Source organism: Polypterus senegalus, chromosome 8 (assembly GCF_016835505.1).
Source record: "Polypterus senegalus isolate Bchr_013 chromosome 8, ASM1683550v1, whole genome shotgun sequence".
Classification (NCBI taxonomy): domain Eukaryota; kingdom Metazoa; phylum Chordata; class Cladistia; order Polypteriformes; family Polypteridae; genus Polypterus; species Polypterus senegalus.
The window spans coordinates 142,860,105-142,885,735 of NC_053161.1; the positions used below are offsets into that span (position 1 = coordinate 142,860,105).

Genomic DNA, 25,631 nt, shown 5'->3' on the forward strand with positions numbered 1-25,631 from the left:
CCAATAAGTGTGTATATATATATATATATATATATATATATATATATATACACATACACACATACATACATACATACGGCTTCACTTTTATATGTAAGCATATCTAAATATATAACGCACATTTTTTGCTGCTTTGTGGGTTTCTGTGGATAATGGGTCTTTTTACTTCTGGTACATGCTTCCTCAGTTAGTTTGCCCAGTTGATTTCATACAACGGACGCTATTGGTGGATGGTTGAGAAACTACCCAATCAGAGCACATAGTTAAGTTCCTGTATGCTGATTGGCTCAGAGACGGAGTGCCGAATTCGATTGCGCTGCGTTATCCAGGAAGAATGTGATCGTGAATTCTTCTCCGATTTTCTTTTTATTAATTAATAGATTAATTCATTAATTTATTTGACAACTTGAGAGTTGTGCGCATATACGTACGTCATGCGAGTGCAGTCTTTAGCTGGGGCCGCCTTCGAGCTGCAGCTTTGCAACACACGGTTGCTTTGTTTCCGTCTAGAGCAATCCAAAACCGCAGCTTGCATTTCCTACTTTTTATCACTGAGTGCTCTGTGGCACTGTTGTCCGCTCTTTGGTACATCTCTGACCCCACGGTCACGGGCGGAGATCCCTGCTCTGGCCTGAAAGCCTCTGGCATTGTTACCACCTAAACGTGTGCTGTTCTCCTCAGCCCTCACCTCACATAAAACCGCAAGTGGGGACAATCTCTGCTTCGGGGTTTCACTGCTCGGCATAACCCCCTTTCTTGATGCCGTGACTGCCACCATTTGTCATCTCTGTGGCGCAATCGGTTACCGCGTTCGGCTGTTAACCGAAAGGTTGGTGGTTTGAGCCCACCCAGGGATGTGCTGAATGTTGCCTACAGGCGGGGAAATAACGGGGTCGTTCACCCTGCTTCAAACACCAGGCAAGCAAACTAACTCGCTTGCTCGTGCGAGGAATCTCTGCAGCGAAAGATTTTATTTGCTTGCTGCCTCCTTTCGGCACTACCTGGTCTTCACAATCCTTATCCGGCTGCCGGACGGTCAAGTAGCGTCAGCACCTAGCTAGGGAATGGCTGGGTAGCCCTGCTCCCCTCAATCCCCCCTAAATATATATAGGGGAGAGTGGGGTGAGTTGGGCCAGTTTTTACTTAAAGTGACTTTAAAGCGAGGTCATGACACTTACGCTTCCAACTAAAACATGTACATATATTTCAGGGTGTGGTGCATCCCTGGGAACAATCACTTTCGATCTGAAATATACTATTTAAGAAATATAGCTGTCTGAAAAAATGTGGTCTCGTGGCACAACTTGCCCCCGGTGCGGGGTAAGTTGTGCCTTTGGAGAGAATACCTTGGGGTAAATTGTGCCATTAATTATTAAACTGTAAAACAGTATATTTTGATCTCAGAAACTGTAATGCTATATAAAAGTTAGACAAATTCAATACAAAATTACTTATTTAAGGTTTATTTAAAGTTATTTTACATCATCAAAGGTCAATTTTCTTAAACAAGGCCTAGTGCCACATGAACACATATTCAGAACAAAATGAAATTTAAATGAAGACCAAATTGACTGCAATTCTCTTCACAGGTCTGGCCTTCTACATAACATCCCACGTGTCAATGCTACAGGGGAGTATAAATTTCTGCTCTCTTCTGGCTGTACCACCAAGTTTTTTTTGGTGTGGTTAGTTTCTTATGCACATCTTCTCTAAGGGATGACTCCATCATTTTCTTTGAAAGTGAAGATGGGCTTTCCATCCTCAGACATCTTACTACTTCGCCTTAGAATCTTTGCACTGATGTGAGCACGATCAACCTTCTGAACCAATCCAACATAGTTGTAGGATTTGGTTTTGCCTGCAAAGTTCACAATGACAAAGACCCCAGCAGACAGATCCTTGTCACAGTCATCATCATCATCATTCTGGACATCTGAACTCTCATAGTCAGTGGTGGTGTTAAGTGGAACGAAAATGTCACTCTCTTCTGAGCTACTGGAGACAACCAATTTCTTTTTTGGTTTGGTTGGTTTGTTCACTTTCAGAGCCCCTCTCTTCTTATTTTCATTCCTTTTCTCTTTTTCACCCCTTCCATTTTCTCTTGTCGTGTGTGTTCTCCAGGTCATTTTCTGCTTCATCATTGTCAGTGGTGTCATCAAGCACACCCATGGGCACTTTCTTCTGAGCTACTGTACACAACCATTTTCTTCACGAGTTTAGTTTGATTTGATTTTTTGAGAGCCCTTTTCTTCTGCCTTTGATTCTTTTCCTTTTCAGCCATTTTATTTTCTTTTTCTTTTTGTGCCTTCTCCAGCTCCACCTTCTCAGGTGTGTCGGTCATGATTTTTGATTTTATTTTCTTTCTTCTCATTCTGGGCCTTCTTGCTGTGGCTTTTGGCAAGGGAAGTATAGCTTCTGGAGATACATAACCCAAATGGGCAGAAGAACCAGTTATAAAGTACCACCCAATTTTGCTTCTCTGTGAACTATCTGCATGGTGATAACTTATAATGAGCATTTCCTGGGGAAATAATTATTCATGTTCACTATTACTTTTTCTTAATAAATGCACACTTAACCCAACCTGCTTTTTCCTCTTTCATCCAGCTGGCAGGGATATCGATGTCATTTCTTTGTGCGAACTCAAAAGCCAGTTCACGGCATTTCATGGGACTTAGACCGTGAAACATTGCTGCTAGTGCCTTTATATGTTCTGCCAGCTCTTTCTCCATATGTTCGTCAAAGACCTGATTGGCAAGTCCTGTTCTTTTATGTCCTGGCCTTATTTCTTTTCCATCTATCTTTTTCTTCTCCATGTATCGTTTTAATGTCATCCTGCATATGTTCATCTGCCTTGCCACCTGACGAATGGACTTCCCCTTCACCACCTCGTTCACTGCTCTGTCCATGTCCTCTAAAGGAGTGAAAGCCCTGCCTGTCTTCCTCTTATAACTCCGTGGCATGATGGTCTATTTCTATTTTTATTCTGAAATTAAGAATGTCACATAGTTTTAGTGATAAACTGTAAGAATACAATCTACAATTAAAATATAATATGTTTAAAATATTTATAAGTGGGGGTGAGTTGTGCCACTGGCACAACTTAACCCAGGCCCCTTGGCACAAATCACCCCAACCCTACCATTTTGGAAAAAATGCACCATCCAGCAGTTTTGCGCTAACATCATGCTAGCTGTATAGACTCATAGTGTAGCTTACCAAAGCACTAAAACATGTGTGAAATGTTTTCAAACTTGTCTATAACTGTTCAGACACAACAATCAGAAAACCTTGATCATAGAAATTTTACAGGCAAAAAACAGTTTTTTTTTTTGTTTTTTTTTTTAACTTAAATGTGCTTACCTCTCATGCAATGAGGCTCTCTTCTTTGCAGGATAAGTAAAATGGCTGGCTCTTCAAAAATGTGTGATCACATGACCAATTTCTTGTATGGTTCCCTAGAAACAGGGGGTGGCACAACTTACTCGCTGGCACAAATCACCCCACTCTCCCCTATATAAACAGTGTGCTTACATACATAATTTCAACGAATATTACCTAATATACAAAAGGTTTATGCTATATAACTGTGCAGGAAATGTTTATAACAGTGTGGGAGAATTTATAAGGGCTTAAATATATAAAAATAAGCATATGAACATGCATGCATGCATGCATGCATGTATGTATGTATATATGTATACAGTGCATCCGGAAAGTGTTCACAGCACATCACTTTTTCCACATTTTATGTTACAGCCTTATTCCAAAATGGATTAAATTCATTTCATTCCTCAGAATTCTACACACAACACCCCATAATGACAACATGATAAACGTTTTCCTTGAGGTTTTTGCAAATTTATTAAAAATAAAAAAATTGAGATAGCACATTTACATAAGTATTCACAGCCTTTGCCATGAAGCTCAAAATTGAGCTCAGGTGCATCCTGTTTCTCCTGATCATCCTTGAGATGTTTCTGCAGCTTAATCGGAGTCCACCTGTGGTAAATTCAGTTGATTGGACATGATTTGGAAAGGCACACACCTGTCTATATAAGGTCCCACTGTTGAGAGTTCATGTCAGAGCACAAACCAAGCATGAAGTCAAAGGAATTGTCTGTATACCTCCGAGACAGGATTGTCTCAAGGCACAAATCTGGGGAAGGTTACAGAAAAATTTCTGCTGCTTTGAAGGTCCCAATGAGCACAGTGGCCTCCATCATCCATAAGTTGAAGAAGTTTGAAACCACCAGGACTCTTCCTAGAGCTGGCCAGCCATCTAAACTGAGCGATCGTGGGAGAAGGGCCTTAGTCAGGGAGGTGACCAAGAACCCGATGGTCACTCTGTCAGAGCTCCAGAGGTCCTCTGTGGAGAGAGGAGAAACTTCCAGAAGGACAAACATCTCTGCAGCAATCCACCAATCAGGCCTGTATGGTAGAGTGGCCAGACGGAAGCCACTCCTTAGTGAAAGGTATATGACAGCCCGCCTGGAGTTTGCCAAAAGGTACCTGAAGCATCATGCTGTGGGGATGTTTTTCAGCAGCAGGAACTGGGAGACTAGTCAGGATAAAGGGAAAGATGACTGCAGCAGTGTACAGAGACATCCTGGATGAAAACCTGCTCCAGAGCACTCTTGACCTCAGTCTGGGGCGACGGTTCATCTTTCAGCAGGACAATGACCCTAAGCACACAGCCAAGATATCAAAGGAGTGGCTTCAGGACAACTCTGTGAATGTCCTTGAGTGACCCAGCCAGAGCCCAGACTTGAATCCGATTGAACATCTCTGGAGAGATCTTAAAATGGCTGTGCACCAACGCTTTCCATCCAACCTGATGGATCTTGAGAGGTGCTGCAAAGGGGAATGGGCGAAACTGGCCAAGGATAGGTGTGGCATCATATTCAAAAAGACTTGAGGCTGTAATTGCTGTCAAAGGTGCATCGACAAAGTATTGAGCAAAGGCTGTGAATACTTATGTACATGTGATTTCTCAGTTTTTTTATTTTTAATGTATTTGCAAAAACCTTAAGTAAACTTTTTTCACGTTGTCATTATTGGGTGTTGTGTGTAGAATTCTGAGGAAAAAAATTAATTTAATCCATTTTGGAATAAGTCTGTAACATAACAAAATGTGGAAAAAGTGATGCGCTGTGAATACTTTCCAGATGCACTGTATATATTTACAGTATGTATGTATGTATATATGTGTATATATTTATGTGTATGTTTGTGCATATACACACACTGTTTATATAGAAGTCTTTTAGCAAAGTTTTATCCATGCACCCCATTGTGTCATGACCCACAGGGAAGGGGTGGGTAGAGTCCCCACTTGAAATGTCTGAGTGTCCCCAATGCATGTTATCCCAAAAATGTAGCCTCCTGTCTTATAGTGCCATTTAAGTTATTAGTAATCAGTAAGCATGTTAATGTTAACAAAGGTGAATCTGGACTGTCGGCTGCAAAGGATTATTCAGTGGATATCTCGTACTGTTTTAATGTAGCATTTATTGTATAGTACCTTTAAGTCAGAACAACAGTGTTTTTCATTGTTTATGATCTTATTCCTAGCACCTTTCTCATGCTTGCAGATTAAGAAGCTGTTTCTAATCACATATATATTATGTTGCAGTGCTCTGTGTTTTCATGTAAGCATTTCTTCTTTAAAGTTATAAATGACAAATAGGTGACCTTAGTTTTCTTGTTTATAAACATCATTGGCATTTAAATGTGACCAGTTTGAACTTTTTTCCTTTCTCCCCATGCTGCATTGATTTCAAATTTTATTTACAATGCCCCTACGCCACAGGTGTACACCCTACACCTACCTGAACACTGGAGCCACCTTAGCTTATTTTATGATTAATAATGTTTGCTGTTGGTTATCAGCTGCTTCCAATCTCATTAATTTTTTTACTTCTGATTGTACCTCAGCCACTAGTATCTTTTGCTGTCCTTGCATTTCTGTAGCGGGTTTTGCTTGGCAGCTTATTCATCAGCAAAAGTCTGTGATGTATTTGGGAGGTCTGAAAGCTGAAATTCTGCTAAATACATGAACATTTAAACATTCTAACTTTAAATATCTGCCCTTACTTTTTCGGTCACCTACACTGTGCTGTTGTGGTGTTACCTTATGTAAATATACTTTTTCTTTCATTCAAAGGACGAAAATGATCTCTAAATGCTTAAATAATATTTAAATATAATCAAAATTAACAAAGCAAGGTGTCCATATGTAAAGGTGACAGAACAAATTTAAAGCATGACAGTTAATCTTTTTTAATTTCTAGTCTTCTGCATATAAATTCAGTAGTAAGGCATATATCTTTTCAAAGCTGGGTTTAAGGTTTCTTTATTTAGTCATGTTTACACAAGAAAACACGAAATTTGCCTTCTCAGTTGCATCTAATAACAGGCAGAATGAGATAAAACAGACAAATAGAAACAAGAAAGGTTAAGGTAAAGCAGTTAGATTATACATATTTACACCAAAAAAAAGGTTACAGGATATATATCAAAAACCTTAATCATTATCTCCGATAATGTTTCCTTATGTAAAGGTGACAGAACAAATTTAATAGCATGACAGTTAATCTTTTTTAATTTCTAGTCTTCTGCATATAAATTCAGTAGCAAGGCATATATCTTTTCAAAGCTGGGTTTAACATAAAAGAAAACAGTAAAATGCACAAAAATGTGATAAAATTGTACATGGATATGACCCAGTTTTTTCTGTCACCCAACTGGCATTGCATCTGACTCAGCATAGCATGTAGTGAGCACAAATGCAGCACCATGCAGATTTTGCTGGCTTATCTTGGTTATCCAGCCTTCAGACACTTGCAGGTAACAAACATCTTCAGAAGGGTGAGCAAAGGTCTCATTTAAGATATGCAGTGCATATTGCATGTTAAAACTTACTCTTGTTCAGTGATTCTGTTTTAAGCGCAATCGGATTTTGCATTTTCCACAGTGTTAGATACTTGCTTTTTACTTATGATGGCCTTGTTGAAATATCCATTAAATCGAACAAGTATTAAATTACTTTTATTCTTTAATCATTTACAAAAGATTTTGGTTCTTTGTATGAGAAGCGTGCAAACTTTTACTGGGACAAGTATGTACTGTGATGTATATTTTTTTTTTGGTCAAATGACATGCACAAAATAACCTTTGCATACTTGTATAAGTCACGTAAAGAGTTAAAGTAGCATACATTTTCAACCTCGCTGAATCTGATTCCATGTCACGTGGTTCTATTTTAGCAGTATTGAATGTAAAGCGGAAAACCACTTTGACAGGAGTCAATTCAGTCCATCATAGGACACACAAATTCACACATGCAGGTAAGGCCAGTTTAGAGTCATCATTTAACTAAACCTTCACACCTTTGGGAATGTGGCAGGAAATCCAGTATAGTCCATGTCAAGTAATACAAAGAGTACACAACATGTGTTTCTGCTTAATTGATGCTCATCATGCTTTTGATCTGCTCTGCTTCTCGCTTCTGAGAGGACGTGGCAGATGTTTGCCGTCCAACCACAAGTGTTACTGGTAAGTGGCCACCCAGATAATCAGATTGCAATTCAGACCTTTGGGTATAATACTTAAATCTAGTAAGTGAACCAGCTTTCGTGGTGTATTGCCTCAGTTGCTGACGTCCAAGATTTAAGTACCACAAGGGGAAGGAAGCAAAGGTGCATACACCTGATGAGCCCCAATTAGGGCGAAACGTGTCATGTACTCTTTGTAATATTTGACAGGTACTCAATAATCTCTCTATCATAAAAGGGAAATCCTAGGACGAGACTTTCTCGGAGATGATTTCAACTCCCGAGATAAGACTTGATTTTGACGAGTCCCGCCCTCCTCTCAAACATTTTCAACCACGCTCACAGTCCAATCACTTCTCATTTGTGTGAATGCTATTGTCAGACACAGTTCCTGCGCTCTCAGTTCCAAGCAGGGTCGGAAATAAAAGGCAAAGAGTAGAAGACAAAGTAGACCGTCGTAAAGAGGTTCAAAAATGTTGGCACGATACACATGCAGAGCAGGTTTGAGATTACGAAAGTGCAAAAATTCATAAGTCTCAAAAAAATTATAGTAAAGATCGCATTAGCGCTAACAAATGGAAATTATTACTCGATGTCTATCTGCGAGAATTAAACGATTTGTTGTTTGGTGAAATCCACATGCACGAGCATCAGAAATGCAAAGTGGCTGGCATATAGTGTAGGCCAGGGGTTTGGCGAGCGAAGCCCCCTAGTGTGTGTGTGTGTGTGCGTTTGTATGTACAGTGCATCCATAAAGTATTCACATCGCATCACTTTTTCCACATTTTGTTATGTTACAGCCTTATTCCAAAATGGATTATATATATATTTTCTTTGTACTCCAAGTACAGTAATCCCTCCTCGATCGCGGGGGTTGCGTTCCAGAACCCCCCGCGATAGGTGAAAATCCGCGAAGTAGAAATCATATGTTTGTATGGTTATTTTTATATATTTTAAGCTCTTAGAAACTCTCCCACACTGTTTATAAATATTCTCACAGTTATACAGTAAACCCTCATTTATAGCGGTTGATCCGCTCCAGACAGATAAATGAATTTCCAAGAAGTAGGATTCTTTATAAATCTAATATTTTCGCAGTTAGAGCATTAAAAACCTGTTTACGACATTCTAAATACGTTTTTTAACATTATTAGAGCCCTCTAGACATGAAGTTACACCCTTTAGTCAAAGGTTTAAACTGTGCTCCATGACAAGACAGAGATGACAATTCTTTCTCACAATTAAAAGAATGCAAATATATCTTCCTCTTTAAGGTGCGCTGCGCCGTCAGGAGCAGAGAATGTCAGAGAGAGAGTAATGTAAACAATCAAAAATCAAAAGGGCTGTTGCGCTTTTAAGTATGCAAGCACCGCGATAAAGCGGCGCAATGAAGGGATCAATGTGAAGGTAGCCTTTCAGCATTTTTTACAGGCGCGTCCGTATCTTCTAAGCAAACAGCCCCTCTGCTCACACCCCTTCGTCAGGAGCAGATAATGGGGCCAATCATATGCCTCCCTGATGGTATTGCATGATGGATAAGTATTTGCCTGTATTTCTCAGAGAGAGTGAGAGACAGAGAAAAGCAAACAATGAAAAATCAATACGGGCTGTTACAGCTTTTAAGTGTGCTAAGCAGCGCGCGGGAAGCATATCGTATATCATTAAGGAGATTTATTTAATATGTAATACGTGCTCTGATTGGGTAGCTTCTCAGCCATCTGCCAATAGCATCCCTTGTATGAAATCAACTGGGCAAATAAACTGAGGAAGCATGTAACATAAATTGAAAGACCCATTGTCCACAGAAATCCGCGAACCAGCGAAAAATCCGTGATATATATTTAGATATGCTTACATTTAAAATCCGCGATGGAGTGAAGCCGCGAAAGTCGAAGCGATATAGCGAGGGATTACTGTAGCCCTATTCCCCGTTAAGGATGAAGCAGAGTTATTGAATCTGGAGTAAGCGTCAGTCCTTTTAAAACCATGATATAATCATGTGTTTTGTTTTTTATTTTGTTTTTTTTTCTATTTGCATGTGTCAAAATCCCATTAATTAAACACTAAGAGTCATTATGTAGCAATTAAATTAGATTTTTTAGATAGATTATTTGTGGATTAAGTTGTACAACATGTAAAATGTAAAGTTTCTTTTTACATATTTCTTACGTCATTTATGTAATCAACTTTTCACTGTTCTTGATCTGTGACATTTTCACAGTGTATGGAACCTGATCTCGCCTTCCCCAAAATAACCATGTCTTGTAAAATAGTAAGTTAATTTTATTTCAACTAATTTTATTGCTCCGTAGATAAATTACATATTAGTAATGTACACAATTGTGTACGTTTTTTGTTTTTTAGTGCCAATTCCACATGTCAGACTGTATTGCCACTAGCAACACAGCTTCACAACACCAGGATGGTGATTCAGTTTCTTCTTGGCACTCCTTTTATGTGAATTTTGTGCTCTTGAGACGTTCATCTGCATTTTCTACTTGCTTCCATGAATGATTTTAGGTTGAGTGAGTCAAATTTGGCTGATAAGAGTGTGCTATCTGGCAGCGCTGCTTATTATTAAGTACATGTGTATTAAATGGGTGACCTAAAGTAAACAAGTGAATTTGTATACTACTTTTTTTGACAAAATCTACAGAAAAATGTAGGATAAGCTTTTTGGCAATCCTAAATTGATTCCATATGGACATATGTACTCTGCTATAGGCTGGTGCCGTCATATGGAGTTAGTTCCTGCCTTGTATCTGATTTTACCTGTTACATTTTGACAGACAACAATGTCCATATTTTCAGGAAAGCCAAGCTACTTGTCATAAAGTAGACCTGTAGTATGTTGTTTTATGTCTTCTATGATGATGTGTTCATAAGCCATAGTTTGTATTATATCGGTACTAGTATGTGACAGACATGTAAGTAAGAATTTAATTGTACAGTGCATACAACAATAAATCTTGTCTTGCTTTATTTTACTGATGCTTTTTATTCAGAGTGCTTTACATTGGATACAGATTCTAATCTGAATATGGTCTGTGTGGATCTAGCATGTTTACTTATTATTTAATATAATGGGGTTTTAGCTTTCACAGAGAGAAGTGATTTTTTTATAAGTCAACTGTAGATGTAGACATTATATCCAGTAGATATTCACAGCATCCTGCCATTTATTTAAAAAAAAAAAGGTTCTGTTGGATGACTCTTTTTTTGACAATAACCCTGCCTCTGAACTCAACCTTGAGTTGGATACTGGAGGCAAATTCAGGGTCGAACATAGCTGTGTGCAAACACAGTGGATTAGAATCTCCTGTAGGAATGCTGGTGACAGACCAATTTTAATGATTCATTCATATTGCTTTTAAAAATCTTTGGTTTAGGACATGATTTAAAATGTTTCAGGTCTCAGTGTATTAAAACTATTTATCTGTCTTATTCTGTAGGAACGTGTGATAGACCACTCAGCAGGCAGCCATGGTGTATCTGGAATATTTATGAAATATGACATTAGCTCCCTTATGGTGACAGTTACTGAGCAGCACATGCCATTCTGGCAGTTTGCTATCCGTTTCTGTGGCATTGTTGGAGGAATATTTTCAACAACAGGTAAGTTGTTGTATTTAGGGCATTGCTTTTAAAAAAGTGACACCTTTCAGCACATTTTAATTCACAATTACTATTTTTATGTAGTTAACACCTTGGAATAAAAGGAAATGGATAATGTGGTGTCTGCAAATGTGATTGTGCCCTATAAGTTAATGCTTAGAAATAAATCAGTTTCCAAATGTTTCTAGTACTCGGCTGGGGGTCTTTCAGTTTTTCTTTTAGGATTACACCACTCTTTTTGTCACAATTCTTGTAGCTTTGTTCATGCACAGCATGTTTGACATCTTTTTTGTAGTTATTTCAGTAACACTGAAGGCAATTCAGATGTTATTGGTCGGTGTTTTTTTTTTGTCTGTTTTTGGATACTGTCTTGCTTTTTTTTAAGATGACAGTAACCTCTTAGAGTTCTTGATATTTACTTGTCTTTAAATATTATACAAAGAACTATTAATAGTATTAATAGACATTGGGCACTAGTGCAAATAACAATGTATCACAAACAAAAAGGTCACTCCACATCTATTTAGATATATGTGCTCTTCATAACGCAAGTACCTAAATACATTTTAAAATAATTAAAGAAAGCAAAATCCTGATAAATACGCTTAGAGAAATTAGAAATGAACCTATTCACCTGACTAAAAGGGTAGTGACTTTAAATTTAAACATAGAAACAACAAAAATTATGTAGTTTCTTAGTTAAATTAAAGAAAAAGTGATTAATAATTTAGCTCAACCAAAAACTAAAAGATGCTGCGGTAATGCCAGGACAGAGTTTGGGAAACATTGATATAACAGATTAAGTATTTCATTTTAGCTTTTGATTATAAGTCTGTACAATGGATATTGTTGATATACAGTTATTCTCCAAATGACAATTTGAATTCATCTTAACTGATCTCGGGAATTATGTGTAGGATATTTAAGTTACATATTCATTTGCAACATTTAGGGTCAGCCCTCTCTTCCCTTTAAAATGTTGTGTAACAGTTTCCAGGTAATGATGTAGCTTATGGCGAGATCAAATACAAGTATCACAGGGTTTGGGAAAATTTGGGGAACAAATCTGAAGAAAAGGTTATAGCAGTTTTTGGATAATGTATGGACTAAACAACAAGGCATGCATGAAAGGAAAAAAGAGCAGCCTCATTCACTTGGTTTAATTTTTACACTGTTGTTGGCCAATATTATTGGAGAAAATTCTGTATTAATGCTCATAATACTAGGGTGTTGTACTGTGTTAGCCATTATGAATGTCGTGAGAAGTCAAGCAAAATGACACCTTTTATTGGCCAACTAAAAAGATTACAATATGCAAGCTTTCAAGGCAACTCAGGCCCTTTCTTAAGGCAAGATGCAATTAATGATTACATCTTGCCTGAAGAAGGGGCCCCGAGTTGCCTTGAAAGCTGGCATATTGTAATCTTTTTAGTTAGCCAATAAAAGGTGTCATTTTGCTTGACTTCTCTCTATATTAATGGTCAGAAATTTGTATTTGTGTATGTGTGCGCTCAGACCATTTATATCACAAACGGAGAACAATGAATAGTAAGATAAATATTTGATCACTGAAAGGTGTAAAATTGTGTAATATTTCTTTTTTATCAAAGTTTGTATTTATTTTCTCCTGGCTCCTGTGTTTATGTATAGTCCCACGTGAGTCATAAGCTTTCAGCGAAGCCACAGACTCACTTGTTATTGAATTTGAAAGGCAGATTTTCTAGGCTCACTTTTAAATGGAAATTAATTTAATATACTGTAGGTATTCTAATTTAAGACAGGAAATACAGTCATATGAAAAAGTTTGGGAACCGCTCTCAGCCTGCATAATAATTTACTCTACTTTCAACAAAAAAGATAACGGTGGTATGTCTTTCATTTCCTAGGAACAACTGAGTACTGGGCTGTTTTCCGAAAAAAGATTTTTAGTGAAGCTGCATTTAGTAGTATGAAATTAAATCAATTCCTGGGTTCTCTGTGGAGTTTGCATGTTCTCCCCGTGTCTACGTCGGTTTCCTCCAACAGTCCAAAGACATGCAGGTTAGGTAGATTGGCAATTCTAAATTGTCCCTAGTGTGTGCTTGGTGTGTGTATGTGTTCGCGCCCGGTGGTGGTCTAGCACCCTGCCTGGGGTTTGTTTCCTGCCTTGCGCCCTGTGTTGGCTGGGATTGGCACCAGCAGACCCCCGTGACCCTGTAGCGGGTTGGATGGATGAATGCATGTAACGCTTAATACTGATTACTTGCAACACCAAATTGGTTGGATTAGCTCGTTAAGCCTTGAGCTTCATAGACAGGTGTGTCCAATCATGACAAATGGTATTTCAGGTGGTCAATTGCAAGTTGTGCTTCCCTTTGACTCTTGTCTTAAGAGTGACAGGATGGGATCCTCAGAGCAACTCTCAAAAGATCTGAAAACAAAGATTGTTCAGTATCATGGTTTAGGGGAAGGCTACAAAAAGCTCTCTCAGAAGTTTAAACTGTCAGTTTCAACTGTAAGGAATGGAATTGGGAAATGGAAGGCCACAGGTACAGTTGCAGTTCAACTCAGGTCTGGCAGGCCAAGAAAATACAGGAGCGGCATATGCGCAGGATTGTGAGGTAGCTCGGGCATCTGATCAGGATGCCTCCTGGACGCCTCCCTGGTACGGTATTACGGGCACTTCTAACTTGGAGGAGGCCCCGGGGAAGACCCAGGACACACTGGAGTGACTATGTCTTCCAGCTGGCCTGGGTACGCCTTGGGATTCCCCCGGAAGAGCTGGAAGAAGTGGTCATGGAGAGGGAAGTCTGGGCATCTCTGCTCAAGCTGCTGCCCCCACGACCCGACCTCGGATAAGCGGAAGAGGATGGATGGATGGATCTGTCACTCTCTTCTTGCTCTGTCATTTTTATTGCAGGTTCCAAAAGCATTATTGCATGATTAGGCATGTAACTTGTATCATAAATTGATCACACATTTTTCAGAATCCTCCCTTTCGTCAAAATTGTTTAAAAAAAAAAAAAAACTCAGTTGCCTTCTAACTACCCTTGTACTATTCTAACTTTTTTTTCCAATTATTTTTTATTTTAGGCATGCTGCATGGACTTGTAGGTTTCTTGGTTGATGTAGTCTGCTGTCGGTTTAAATTGGGTGTTTACAAGCCTAAAGATGTAAGTTGTTTTTGATTACTTTATATGTGGTACTGTAAAACTGAACTGAAATATTTTCCTTTCTACTTTTGGAAATAGAGGAGTTTAAATATATAGTTAAAATCCAATGTAGAAGGAACATGCTTATTGTGTAGTGGACTTTCAGCTAGTTCATTCCACTCACTTGTACTAAACAATAAACCTGATTTTTTTATGGGTAGTTATAAGATGCCCCTAATCTTGTAACTTGTCTTGGGTTAAGGCAATCACCAAGTATTAAAGTAATATCTGTTTATTCTTACAGCAAATTTTTAACTTAGAATCTCTTAAACTCCTTCTGTGAATTCCTTAATTTATTCAGATTATATTTTTTTATTTCCCTAATTTTTGGTTTGATCTATATTAATGTACAAGTCACACTTGTAGAAATGAATTATTTGTCAGTTTTTGTACTGTCGAGAGGTGGTTGTGACTAACTCATGGTTACATTACGCATTAGTATACAGTGACTTGCAAAAGTATTCGGCTTTTCCACATTTTGTCACATTACAGCCGCAAACATGAATCAATTTCATTGGAATTCCACGTGAAAGACCAATACAAAGTGGTGTACACTTGAGAAGTGGAACGAAAATCATACATGATTCCAAACATTTTTTTACAAAAAAATAACTGCAAAGTGGGGTGTGCGTAATTATTCAGCCCCCTTTGGTCTGAGTGCAGTCAGTTGCCCATAGACATTGCCTGATGAGTGCTAATGACTAAATAGAGTGCACCTGTGTGTAATCTAATGTCAGTACAAATACAGCTGCTCTGTGACGGCCTCAGAGGTTGTCTAAGAGAATATTGGGAGCAACAACACCATGAAGTCCAAAGAACACACCAGACAGGTCAGGGATAAAGTTATTGAGAAATTTAAAGCAGGCTTAGGCTACAAAAAGATTTCCAAAACCTTGAACATCCCACGGAGCACTGTTCAAGCGATCATTCAGAAATGGGAGGAGTATGGCACAACTGTAAACCTACCAAGACAAGGCCGTCCACCTAAACTCACAGGCCGAACAAGGAGAGCGCTGATCAGAAATGCAGCCAAGAGGCCCATGGTAACTCTGGACGAGCTGCAGAGATCTACAGCTCAGGTGGGGGAATCTGTCCATAGGACAACTATTAGTCATGCACTGCACAAAGTTGGCCTTTATGGAAGACAGCAAACATATGGAAGAAGGTGCTCTGGTCAGATGAGACCAAAATGGAACTTTTTGGCCAAAATGCAAAACGCTATGTGTGGCGGAAAACTAACACTGCACATCACTCTGAACGCACCATCCCCACTGTCAAATATGGTGGTAGCAGCATTATGCTCTGGGGGTGCTTCTCTTCAGCAGGGACAGGGAAGCTGGTCAGAGTTGATGGGAAGATGGATGGAGCCAGATACAGGGCAATCTTGGAAGAAAACCTCTTGGAGTCTGCAAAAGACTTGAGACTGGGGCGGAAGTTCACCTTCCAGCAGGACAACGACCCTAAACATAAAGCAAGGGCAACATTGGAATGGTTTAAAACAAAACATATCCATGTGTTAGAATGGCCCAGTCAAAGTCCAGATCTAAATCCAATCGAAAATCTGTGGCAAGATCTGAAAACTGCTGTTCACAAACGCTGTCCATCTAATCTGACTGAGCTGGAGCTGTTTTGCAAAGAAGAATGGGCAAGGATTTCAGTCTCTAGATGTGCAAAGCTGGTAGAGACATACCCTAAAAGACTGGCAGCTGTAATTGCAGCAAAAGGTGGTTCTACAAAGTATTGACTCAGGGGGCTGAATAATTACGCACACCCCGCTTTTCAGTTATTTGTAAAAATTGTTTGGAATCATGTATGATTTTCGTTCCACTTCTCACGTGTACACCACTTTGTATTGGTCTTTCACGTGGAATTCCAATAAAATTGATTCATATTTGTGGCTGTAATGTGACAAAATGTGGAAAAGTTCACTGTGTAGATGTTACACAGTGGCCGGGCACGTTAACGCTTGAATTACAACATGAATTGGTCCAAGCGTTTCTGGTACTCTTTCCTCTAGATGAAAATTGCATATAATACACCCCCAAAATTCGTGGGGCTTATGTTCCTAGAGCACCCACGAATTGTGAAAATCCGCAAATTTTGGATGTGGTAAAAAAAAAAATGCCTATTTTTAGAGTTTAAACCCTAAATATGCCCCCAAAACACTTTAATTTCAAACTCAGTTTAATACATTACCTAAAAAAAAGAATGTAAAGGTAAACCTGTATACTGTACAGTACTATACTGATGTCACCCGCAGTGCTAGAATGTAAAATACAGATGTTACCGCTATATGTACTGTAATTCATGTAAGCACGTCTTCATTGCCAGAAGCCTTAGAAGGTGTTGAGGCTTTAACCCTTAAACTGCCACATACTTGAGGGGTTAATGCATCCCTGGTAAATGTCACAATTCACAAAGAAAAAGTTAAATTTTAATGGAACACATTTTTTTCATGCAAAGAGCATCACAATTACTGCAACACTAATAATTTTACACACTGCTAATGAACTGTAAAACCTATTTAAAAAAACTATAGAACAATATGTACAAAGTGCAACTGACACCATGGATGAAACTCAGTAAATCACTGATCCAACTGCGCTTGAACTGGCTGCACTCAAGCACACAGAGGTAAGCGCTGATGCTGGCAGGCTAGTCTAGTGCAGCGGCTCAGTCCCAGGGACAGTGAGGATGCAGGGTGTTACTCTTGGGTCACAGGATTGCGCCGAAACACGGGAGATTGTAAAGACAGGAAGTTTCACTTCAAACAAACATGACTCTTTCAGAAGTAAAACAAGCTCAGTATGCAGTTAGTTCTCGATTAAAGAATATACAAACATCATAAGGGAGCACAACGGAGCGGGATCCCCAACAGGAGCAGAGGATGTCTGGGGGAGGATAGAGAAACAAAGTAATCAGCCAAAAAGGACACGTGCTGTTCAGGCTTTTAAGTAAGCGTAGCGTTGCACGAGAAACATATCACGTGACAGAACAGCCGCAAGTAAGGGAGCAAAGTGAGTAGTCTATCAGCGTTTTTTAGGAGGATTTTTTGAGGAGCGTCCGTGTCTTCTAGGGGTGTGTTCAACCCCCCTGCTCACAAGGGGCTGGCAGTGGTCATGAGCTGGCTGCTCAACGAATGTACGGCACTGACTGATCAGCTCCTGTGTGCTCGCACATGGCACTGGGAATATAGCTGGTTGTGGCAGTTTATGGGTTAAGAGGAACAAAACGGAAAACACAAGAACACTCAGCTGGAGATGCATCACACTCAATCAGCAGCAAGGAGAAATGAATAACACTGTATCGGTCCGGTGCCACTAAGGTTCACACTGTCGAAGACAGTGATTTATTTATTTTTATAGTGGAGATTCCAGGGACGCACCCAGCCTTGGCCTGACCCGCATGCACTCACAAACAGAGGAAAAAACAAAGCAAACCGGTAATCAAGCAGCAAATAAAGAATGTAATGAAAACAAATTAAATAAATGAAAACAACGATACCATCCCTATTCCCATTACGGTGATTACACATACAACAAAGCACAAACAAAACACACACAGTAAATCATGAAAAACGGCAATGGATGAAATGTAATGATGAAAATAGATAGTCCAGAGATCCGCACGTTGAATGGGAATGTAAAGATTGTCCTACCGCTAGTACCGCTAATGGTGAAGACGGGTACAAGGGTTCAGGAGCTCTTCTTTCTTTGCAAGATGGCCATGAATCCACTTACAGTTCTCATGTACACAGGCAGACGGCAGACAATCCAGATGCCAACCATGAAATGATCCAGGACAAAATGAATAAGTACAGGTAACCCAACAGAAGGCAGACGGACAGGAACTTGAAACACAATTTACAAAAACCAGTTTCAAATTCTGTTGGCTACTTTCACCATTTCAAGCCGCGTTTTCCTCTACATTTGCTTCTTGTTCTCTCTACAGTGAAGTATTGCCATGATAAAAGCCATAAAAATTGCGGAGGATATTTGTGGATTCTGCTAAAAAGTATTAGATATGTTCTAAGGAAAAATCTGCGAGTGACTGAGGCCGCAAACTCTGAACCGTGACTTTGCGGGGGTCTACTGTAGTATATATTGTATTGTTTTCTGTTGCTAGAGCCTTCTGTCATAAATGTGTTTATCACTAATAAAGCAGGTAGCCCATGGAAAATTCCACCGCTCATTTAAAATTTCAAGTCTTAGTCCATTGAACATTTACTAAATAGTGATCATTCTAATCTAATTCTGATCATGAACCTTGGTGTAACATACCATTTTCCAGCTTATATTGTAACTGTGCATAGTGTAAAACACCTGATTGGGATATAAGAGATATGACACCTAGTGATGTAAGAAGCATGGATCCGTGAAACAGTGTTTAACCTCCATATGAAAATTCACTTGTTTGTACATGTATTGTGTACTTTTATTTTCCAATTTATTAGGCAAGAACTTTGCTAGTGTTTCTCCCAATTTTTGAATTTTTTTGTCACCTTCACAGTGCATTCTTATTCTTTCCGTTCAATGAGTCAACTTGATTTCTTAAGACTGTTTTGCAGGACAGTCTGGTGTCGCCTTTGTACTGGGCTAAAATGCTCCACTGCAAGTAACTTAAGATTACTTATTTTGTACCTATAGATAAGTGCAAGGTCAGACAGCCATTTAATTAAAGAGAATTTAGCTTTTCGGTTCTTATCAGCACTTTGTTGGTGGCTGCCCGGTGTTGATTTACTTTTGTTGGTACCAATTCTGAATTGTTCTCTCATTTACCCTCATTTACTCACTCCAGTTGGTTTTCCAATTTAAAAGTAAATTGCACTGTATATTGATTTTTTTTATAAACCAGACAATACATATATACAGTAGAACAGTAGCTCAAGAAAGGCATTTTGTTGTTTTTTTTTTTTTTTTAATAAAACCATTTTTTTAATGGGCAAACTCATTTTAAAATATAATAAGAGCAATAATTAAAGTTTTACATGGTGTATATGGATCATATATTTGTTCTGCTAGGGGCAAATATGATTGGTCACAAATAAGTGATAGGGTAATTTCACATTAAAAGGAGACTTTAATCATTTTCAACCCCTAAAGTACCAGACAATTTGAAACTTAATTGGAGCTTGGCAAATAGTCCCACACTACTCTCTAGTATCTATGCCCACATTTTATTTACTTTTGAATCCCATTCAAAAAAAAATCCCTCATTTTACTATGGCATTCTAAACACCTTCTCAGACTTTAAAAGTCTCAGTTTAAAAATGCCTTATTCAAAACATCTCAGTCTTAAGTTTTTTGAATTAAAAACAATGTGATTGATTCCGGGCAAGGGTTACTAAACCAAACTATTTTAACGTTGATTTCTGTCTTCCAAGTGAAAAAAAATTCTTAACCTTTAGTAGCCACATAGACAAAAGAAGTGTCAATTCACTTTGAGTATTTTCATTTGTGTATGATTAATAAAAAGAAACTGTGGTGATTGTGCAAGGGACATCATCTTATATATCCTTTTATTGGTTTTACCAGAAAGATAATTTCTGGTGAAATGAATTGTGGACTCAGTCTGGATCAACACACAGAACACGTCAGTGTCTTTGCTGCATGATTAATGCTCTTCCTTCACACAATGACCAGACAACTCGAAAGCACCAGCCACAGAGCACTAATATCCAATATCTGCATTTGCTGTTTTTTAAGGCTATATTTTCTCCTACCCATAATGTGATGAATGCCCACCTGCTAATTTTTATTCCATTCAGGAATAGACAAATCCATGTTAAGAAATGACTCTTGGAACAGGTTGTCATTCAAATATACATTAATCATGACAGCAATATGAAAGGGAAAAAACAAACTAATTTTTAAGTATCTACTTGCTTTTGACTTGTGAACACGTTTTTGTTAATGGACATCCTATTATTTAGTTTGCTTAACAGGCACTTTCATATTACACTTGTACAAGTCATTAACAGTATGAATATGATAATTTACCTGTTACAAAGTAGTTAGATAATCTCAGAAACAACCAGCATCCCGGGTCTTTTACTATAGCAGAGAGTAACAAGTTTATATAAGGTCATTGGTAAACAATTTTTGAAAGTAAATTCCTGTGTTCTTAACACTTATGGGTGTCATTGTTAATGTTCGTAATTGCACACGCTTTCATTTAAAGCACTTACTGTTTGACAAGGTCATTCCCAAATGGAAATCAATACAACCAAGTTATTCCTTTAAAGCCTAGTAGCAAAATCAATGCATTAATTTGAACTAAAGAATGTCCATAAAGTGAATAAATTCTTTCAGCTCTTACTACAGTATGTATTCTGGCTAATTGAAAGTTTACAGATACAGGACCTCAAGCACCAAAGTTATACTCCGAGAGCACTGTTGCCTCAATTAAGAAATATATTTCATTTTGAAGAGAAAAAAAGTTAGATTTTTTTTTCCATACTGTTTTAGTTTATTGCATATGTGAAAATAATAATTTGGACATTTATTGACCAAAATATCTGACCAATTAGAATAACATTTGTTTAACTGATGCTTACACAGTTTGGTTATTTTTATATTATTTAAATGCAGTAGCCAATTTAGGATTACACAAGGAGACAGTGTTGGGAAGTGACAGGGACCTGATGGTTTACAGTACATGCCTAAACAAATGGATGACAAACAGTATTTTTAAGTGTCTACACAACCATAATATCTCCTCTACAGAGTGATTGTGAAGTCTGCAGATACTTTTTCTGATTTATGGGAAATGCAGTCCAGTCTTGGATAGGAATGCTAGTCTTTGCAGAACGTTGGACATACAGTACTATCTATACTCACACCAGGTCAATTCATAGTTACTAATCTACCTAAAAGTGTCTCTTTGGACAAACAATAAATCAGAGTTCCTAGAGAAACATGGACAAATATTAATTTATTTAGTATGTATTATATAGGGTGGTCCAGATCTAACTATGCAACTTTTAATGTAATGCAGGAAAACAATGCAAGACTAAAGAATTGTTCGAAATATCTTGTAATAAACAAAAATGGACTTGCATTGAATTAATTCACTGATTTTTGTCCCACTTGTCCTCCATTCAGTTGTGAATTCTCTGTGTAATAAACTTAAGTTATAGCGTAATGAAAATTGCATGATTAGATCTGGACCATCCTGTATTTAAGTTAATAAGTGGGATTTTTTTTAATTCTTTGTCTATCTTTTTTCTTTATAGGTAAGCATCCTTGATGGTCATATGAACAATCACACATCCCTAGTTACAGATGACAACAGCAAACACTAGCAGTCCATTTTGTCTTGTTGGAGAAAATGTTCCCATTTTTATATAAAAAAAGTGCAATAGAATGAAATGGACCTGTGGAGGCGTCTTGATTCAAATTGGAACCACATTGGACAAATTTTCCAGCTGCTACTTGAAAATGCAGCAGTATTATTCAGGGCTTAATTTTTTCATGTCTTTTTAATATTTTGAGAATTTTGTTTTACGTACATTTAAAACCAATAGATGTGAAGAATTTGCAGAATATTTATTTGAAACTGTAAATGTAACCTTGGTGAATTTTGTGTTTAGTAAGACTGCTTAAATCGGTCTACTGTTCAAATGATAAACACAAATACCAAGGACTCATTTTTATATTTAAAAGGAGCTTTTTTGTCACTAATCTGTCCACCTTATGTCCTCTGAAGGCCAAACAACTGTTGTTGTTCTTGTCTTTCTCACTCACCTATAGCAATAGTAAAATTAAAAGTGAAGCAGCGTGTGAGTAGCAGATCGCAGACCTTCCTGTTTCTGGTTTTGTTGGTTCTTGGCTTTGGATAGATGTATGTATTAGACAGTCCTTTGTAGGTGTGAACTATTATTTGGCTTTTGTGCGTTCAGTGACACTAGCAAATCTCACTTTTGTGATTGATTTTTATCTGTTATAAGAGTGCCACTTAAAGATTGTACATCTGCACTTTTTGACAAAATGAAAATGATGAAATATTTTTTTTATTTTTGAAAAGTTTCAAATTTTATTTAAAGATTTATATGAGTATTTCATTACTAAATCTTGGAAATCTCAGAATTCAAGAATGATGTCTATTTTTATTTTTAAGTGGTTCCTGGCCTGTATGACTTCTGAAATTTCTGTGGATTTCAGTCCTCAGATATCTTTTTTTAATGTAACCTCTCCAAATTAAAGATGTGAAAAGCAGGTGTCCTTCATGTTGACAGTAATAACATAAATACAAATGGGGTTGATGCTCTTCATTTCCTTGTGAGTGTGTGTGTATATTTGTATCTCTGATTTGTGAGTTTTTTGAAGGGATATGTATAACCGATGTAAACTTGCCACCTGGAAATAGTGCAGGATCTCTTCTAATAATCAGGAGGGACTTTACACCAAACCCACTGAGTAAAAAGAAGTGTGAAGGTGTTTCTGTGACTGGCCACGGGTACTAGATGATGATGTATGGCTTTTGTACAGTACACTCCTGAGACCTCGTATGCATTTAAAGTGCCTGGCAGGAGTGCCAGTCTGCCGTCCCTGCTGCTGCTTAGTAGTTTGGGAGATGAGATCAGGCCTCCCTCCTAAGATTTCATTTCAGTGCTCATTAATTGTGCAAGACATTTTACTTGAGTAGAAATGCATGTTACAAAAAATGTCTAAAGGCAAGAAAACACTATTAAAACAGAAATAAAAAAAAATGATGTACAAAATTTCAGCTAAAATCTTTCAAATTGAAGACTTTAATTGAGTGTAACGCTTAATAAAAGTGACTTCCAGAGTTTGAGGGCATTGCGATTGCAGACTTGCAGTAAGTACAAGACTGAACAGACATTCTGGAGCACAATCCCAGAAATTTGTATTCAAATGATTATTAAACTCCTAAATGATGCTGGGGTGAGTTTTGAAGGACGGGAACTGGTGTTGGGGTCATCCCTTACAAGGGGTTATATGTGTGAGTCTTTCCCTTTGTCTGTCTGCAGATATCTACATAAACATCTGCTGACAGTGTCTTTTACTGAATACCATCTACCTATGTAAACCAGTGCTCTTATATCAAATTTCTATTTAATTTCATCAGATATAAAATGCAGTATATCTCCGAGACCATCATCTGTCTTCTCATTGTCCAAAAGAAGTCATTGTTTTTAGTAAGTACTGCTGCAGGGTCCCACTCTTTCTCTGAGTTGCCAGTTGGCAGTCCATGCTCTTACTGCCAGTTCCTAATTTAATTAGTGCCCTGTGCTGGGCTGGATGCAGTCACCAGAGTAGCTCAGCAGTGTGAAGGTGACTATTTATGAGAAGCATGTCTCTTTTTGGGGACCTGGTGCTTATATAACTTGTGCAAATTTCTTTGATCTATTCTGTTGAGTTCTGTGAGCACTGATGCCCAGGGCACAACTGCCATATGTTTAAATAATGCTGAATCTGCCCAAAGGTGACATTTTTCTTTAATAAATTGGAAAACTAATATATATTTTTTTTGTTTAATAGTCTTGCTTGTAGTTTGTATTTTTCTGTTCTAGGCCAGAGTGCACTGAATATTAATCTAGTCATCTGCTGGTTGCACACCAGTACAAATCAATGGGGTCGCAGGAGGCGGCAATTTCAATTGTCATTCCTGTTGAGGAGTTTGTTTTGAGCAGAATGGCTGATTGCACAGTATGACGGGCCATGCCTGTCAGTGTCATTTAAATTACTTACGTGAACATTGATGTTATGGAATGATTTGTATATTTTACATAGTCTGCCTCTTAATGAGTTTGATGGTGCTGTTTTCCGCATGACTGCTTTCAATTGTGCCTAAAATGTTTGAGACGCCTGGTGTCACTGGTAAAACTTCAGATAGATAAGTGCATGTTACACAGATTTACTTTCCAGTGCAAAAATAAAAACCAAAACAACACACTCCTTGATTGAATGATGACAAGAAAACAGCAATGCCTTTCAGTGATTTTCTGCATTGCAAGTTCTATACATAAACAAGCCAGATGCAAAGAAAATCCAGTTGACATTAAAAGTATATGTAGTGCCAAGCAATATGTGCTGTCCTTTAACATTATATTTTCCTGATGATGTCAAACCCCAACGAACAATCAGAATTCCCTCATCCATTAGTTTTTCAAGGAATGGGCATGACATGGATGATCCTACAAGGTTGTTGAAAGCAAACAGACTTTATAGACATTAAATGTAACCGCAAACATCTGTATGAAAATCATCTTTAAAAGTACCAGGCAAAATTGAAACTTGCCAGTTTTTATGATGAGTTTCTATTTTACTGGCAGGTCTTCAGTTGCAAAATGTTTTGTATTTTTAATATCCCACATGTGACAAAAGAACCATTTGAACTGTGGCCAATTGCAATTAATTATTGAGGTTGTGTAAATGAGTCTATTTAATGTACAGTACGTTACTCTTTATTATCACATAATACACATGTAAATATTGTCACTACATTTCTATCAGAAATATAAATGGACTTTAATCATTATTTGTGATGGTGGTTTAAAACCACTACATAGTATGTGAGCTCCCACTTAGATTTTCAAAATATAGGAGCACACTCCGTGCTACTCTTAGGGATTTACGGATTTTTCTGTAATTTTGCTACTAGACATTTTACTTTTTTGATATAAAAGAGCACATTTAAATGATTGGCGTAAAGTAAATGTGACTTTATTATAATACTTGGCATTTTCAATTAATATTGCAACTTTTAATGTTTTGCTATTTTATAGCAAACATAAATTATTTTAAATGATAGTTTAAGAACGCAGCAGCATTTAGTATGCTAAAAAAAAAAATCTTGTCATTGACAAAATGAAAGTGATGGCAAATGAGATCATTTAAATGCGCATTAATTCTTGCAGTTTTCAATGGATACTTTAGCCTCTAAACTATCCATAATGTTTTACCATTTGTTCAATTTAAACAAGAAACAAAATCCTTTTAACCTTTCCGCAAGGTTTTGTTTCTCATTGATCAGGTGTATAATGAACTCTCAATCCACAACACTTCTCTAAGCGTCATCTTTAACCTGTGTAAGTAGTAGGGGTGCCACTGGCCCCCAAACACAAGACACAGTAAAGCCCAACACACTTGGAGGAGTAAATAAAAGACGTTTATTAAACATCAGTACTTTCCCAAATGACCCTTCCAATCCTTCTTTCTTCCTCTGGTCGAGTGTTTTAAACTGGACCTGGGAATGCTTCGGTGCCATGCTGTGTTTTCCTGGAAACTACCTGGCCATATAGAAA

At 37.8% G+C, this 25,631-nt stretch overlaps 1 protein-coding gene and 1 non-coding gene across 2 annotated transcripts in view; both read left to right on the forward strand.

Moving 5' to 3' along the window:
* The window catches only part of ergic2 (ERGIC and golgi 2), a 95,588-nt gene extending 71,740 nt beyond the window's left edge, over positions 1 to 23,848 (forward strand). The window contains exons 12-14 of the mRNA XM_039761870.1: positions 11,009 to 11,171; positions 14,244 to 14,323; positions 21,597 to 23,848. Coding sequence (XP_039617804.1) covers positions 11,009 to 11,171; positions 14,244 to 14,323; positions 21,597 to 21,665 — 312 coding nt within the window. The 3' untranslated portion in view covers positions 21,666 to 23,848. The remainder of the gene's footprint in view (positions 1 to 11,008; positions 11,172 to 14,243; positions 14,324 to 21,596) is intronic.
* On the forward strand, positions 784 to 857 carry trnan-guu. Its single transcript has one exon. It is a non-coding gene; the product is annotated as a tRNA-Asn (tRNA).
* Positions 23,849 to 25,631: the final 1,783 nt, after the last annotated feature.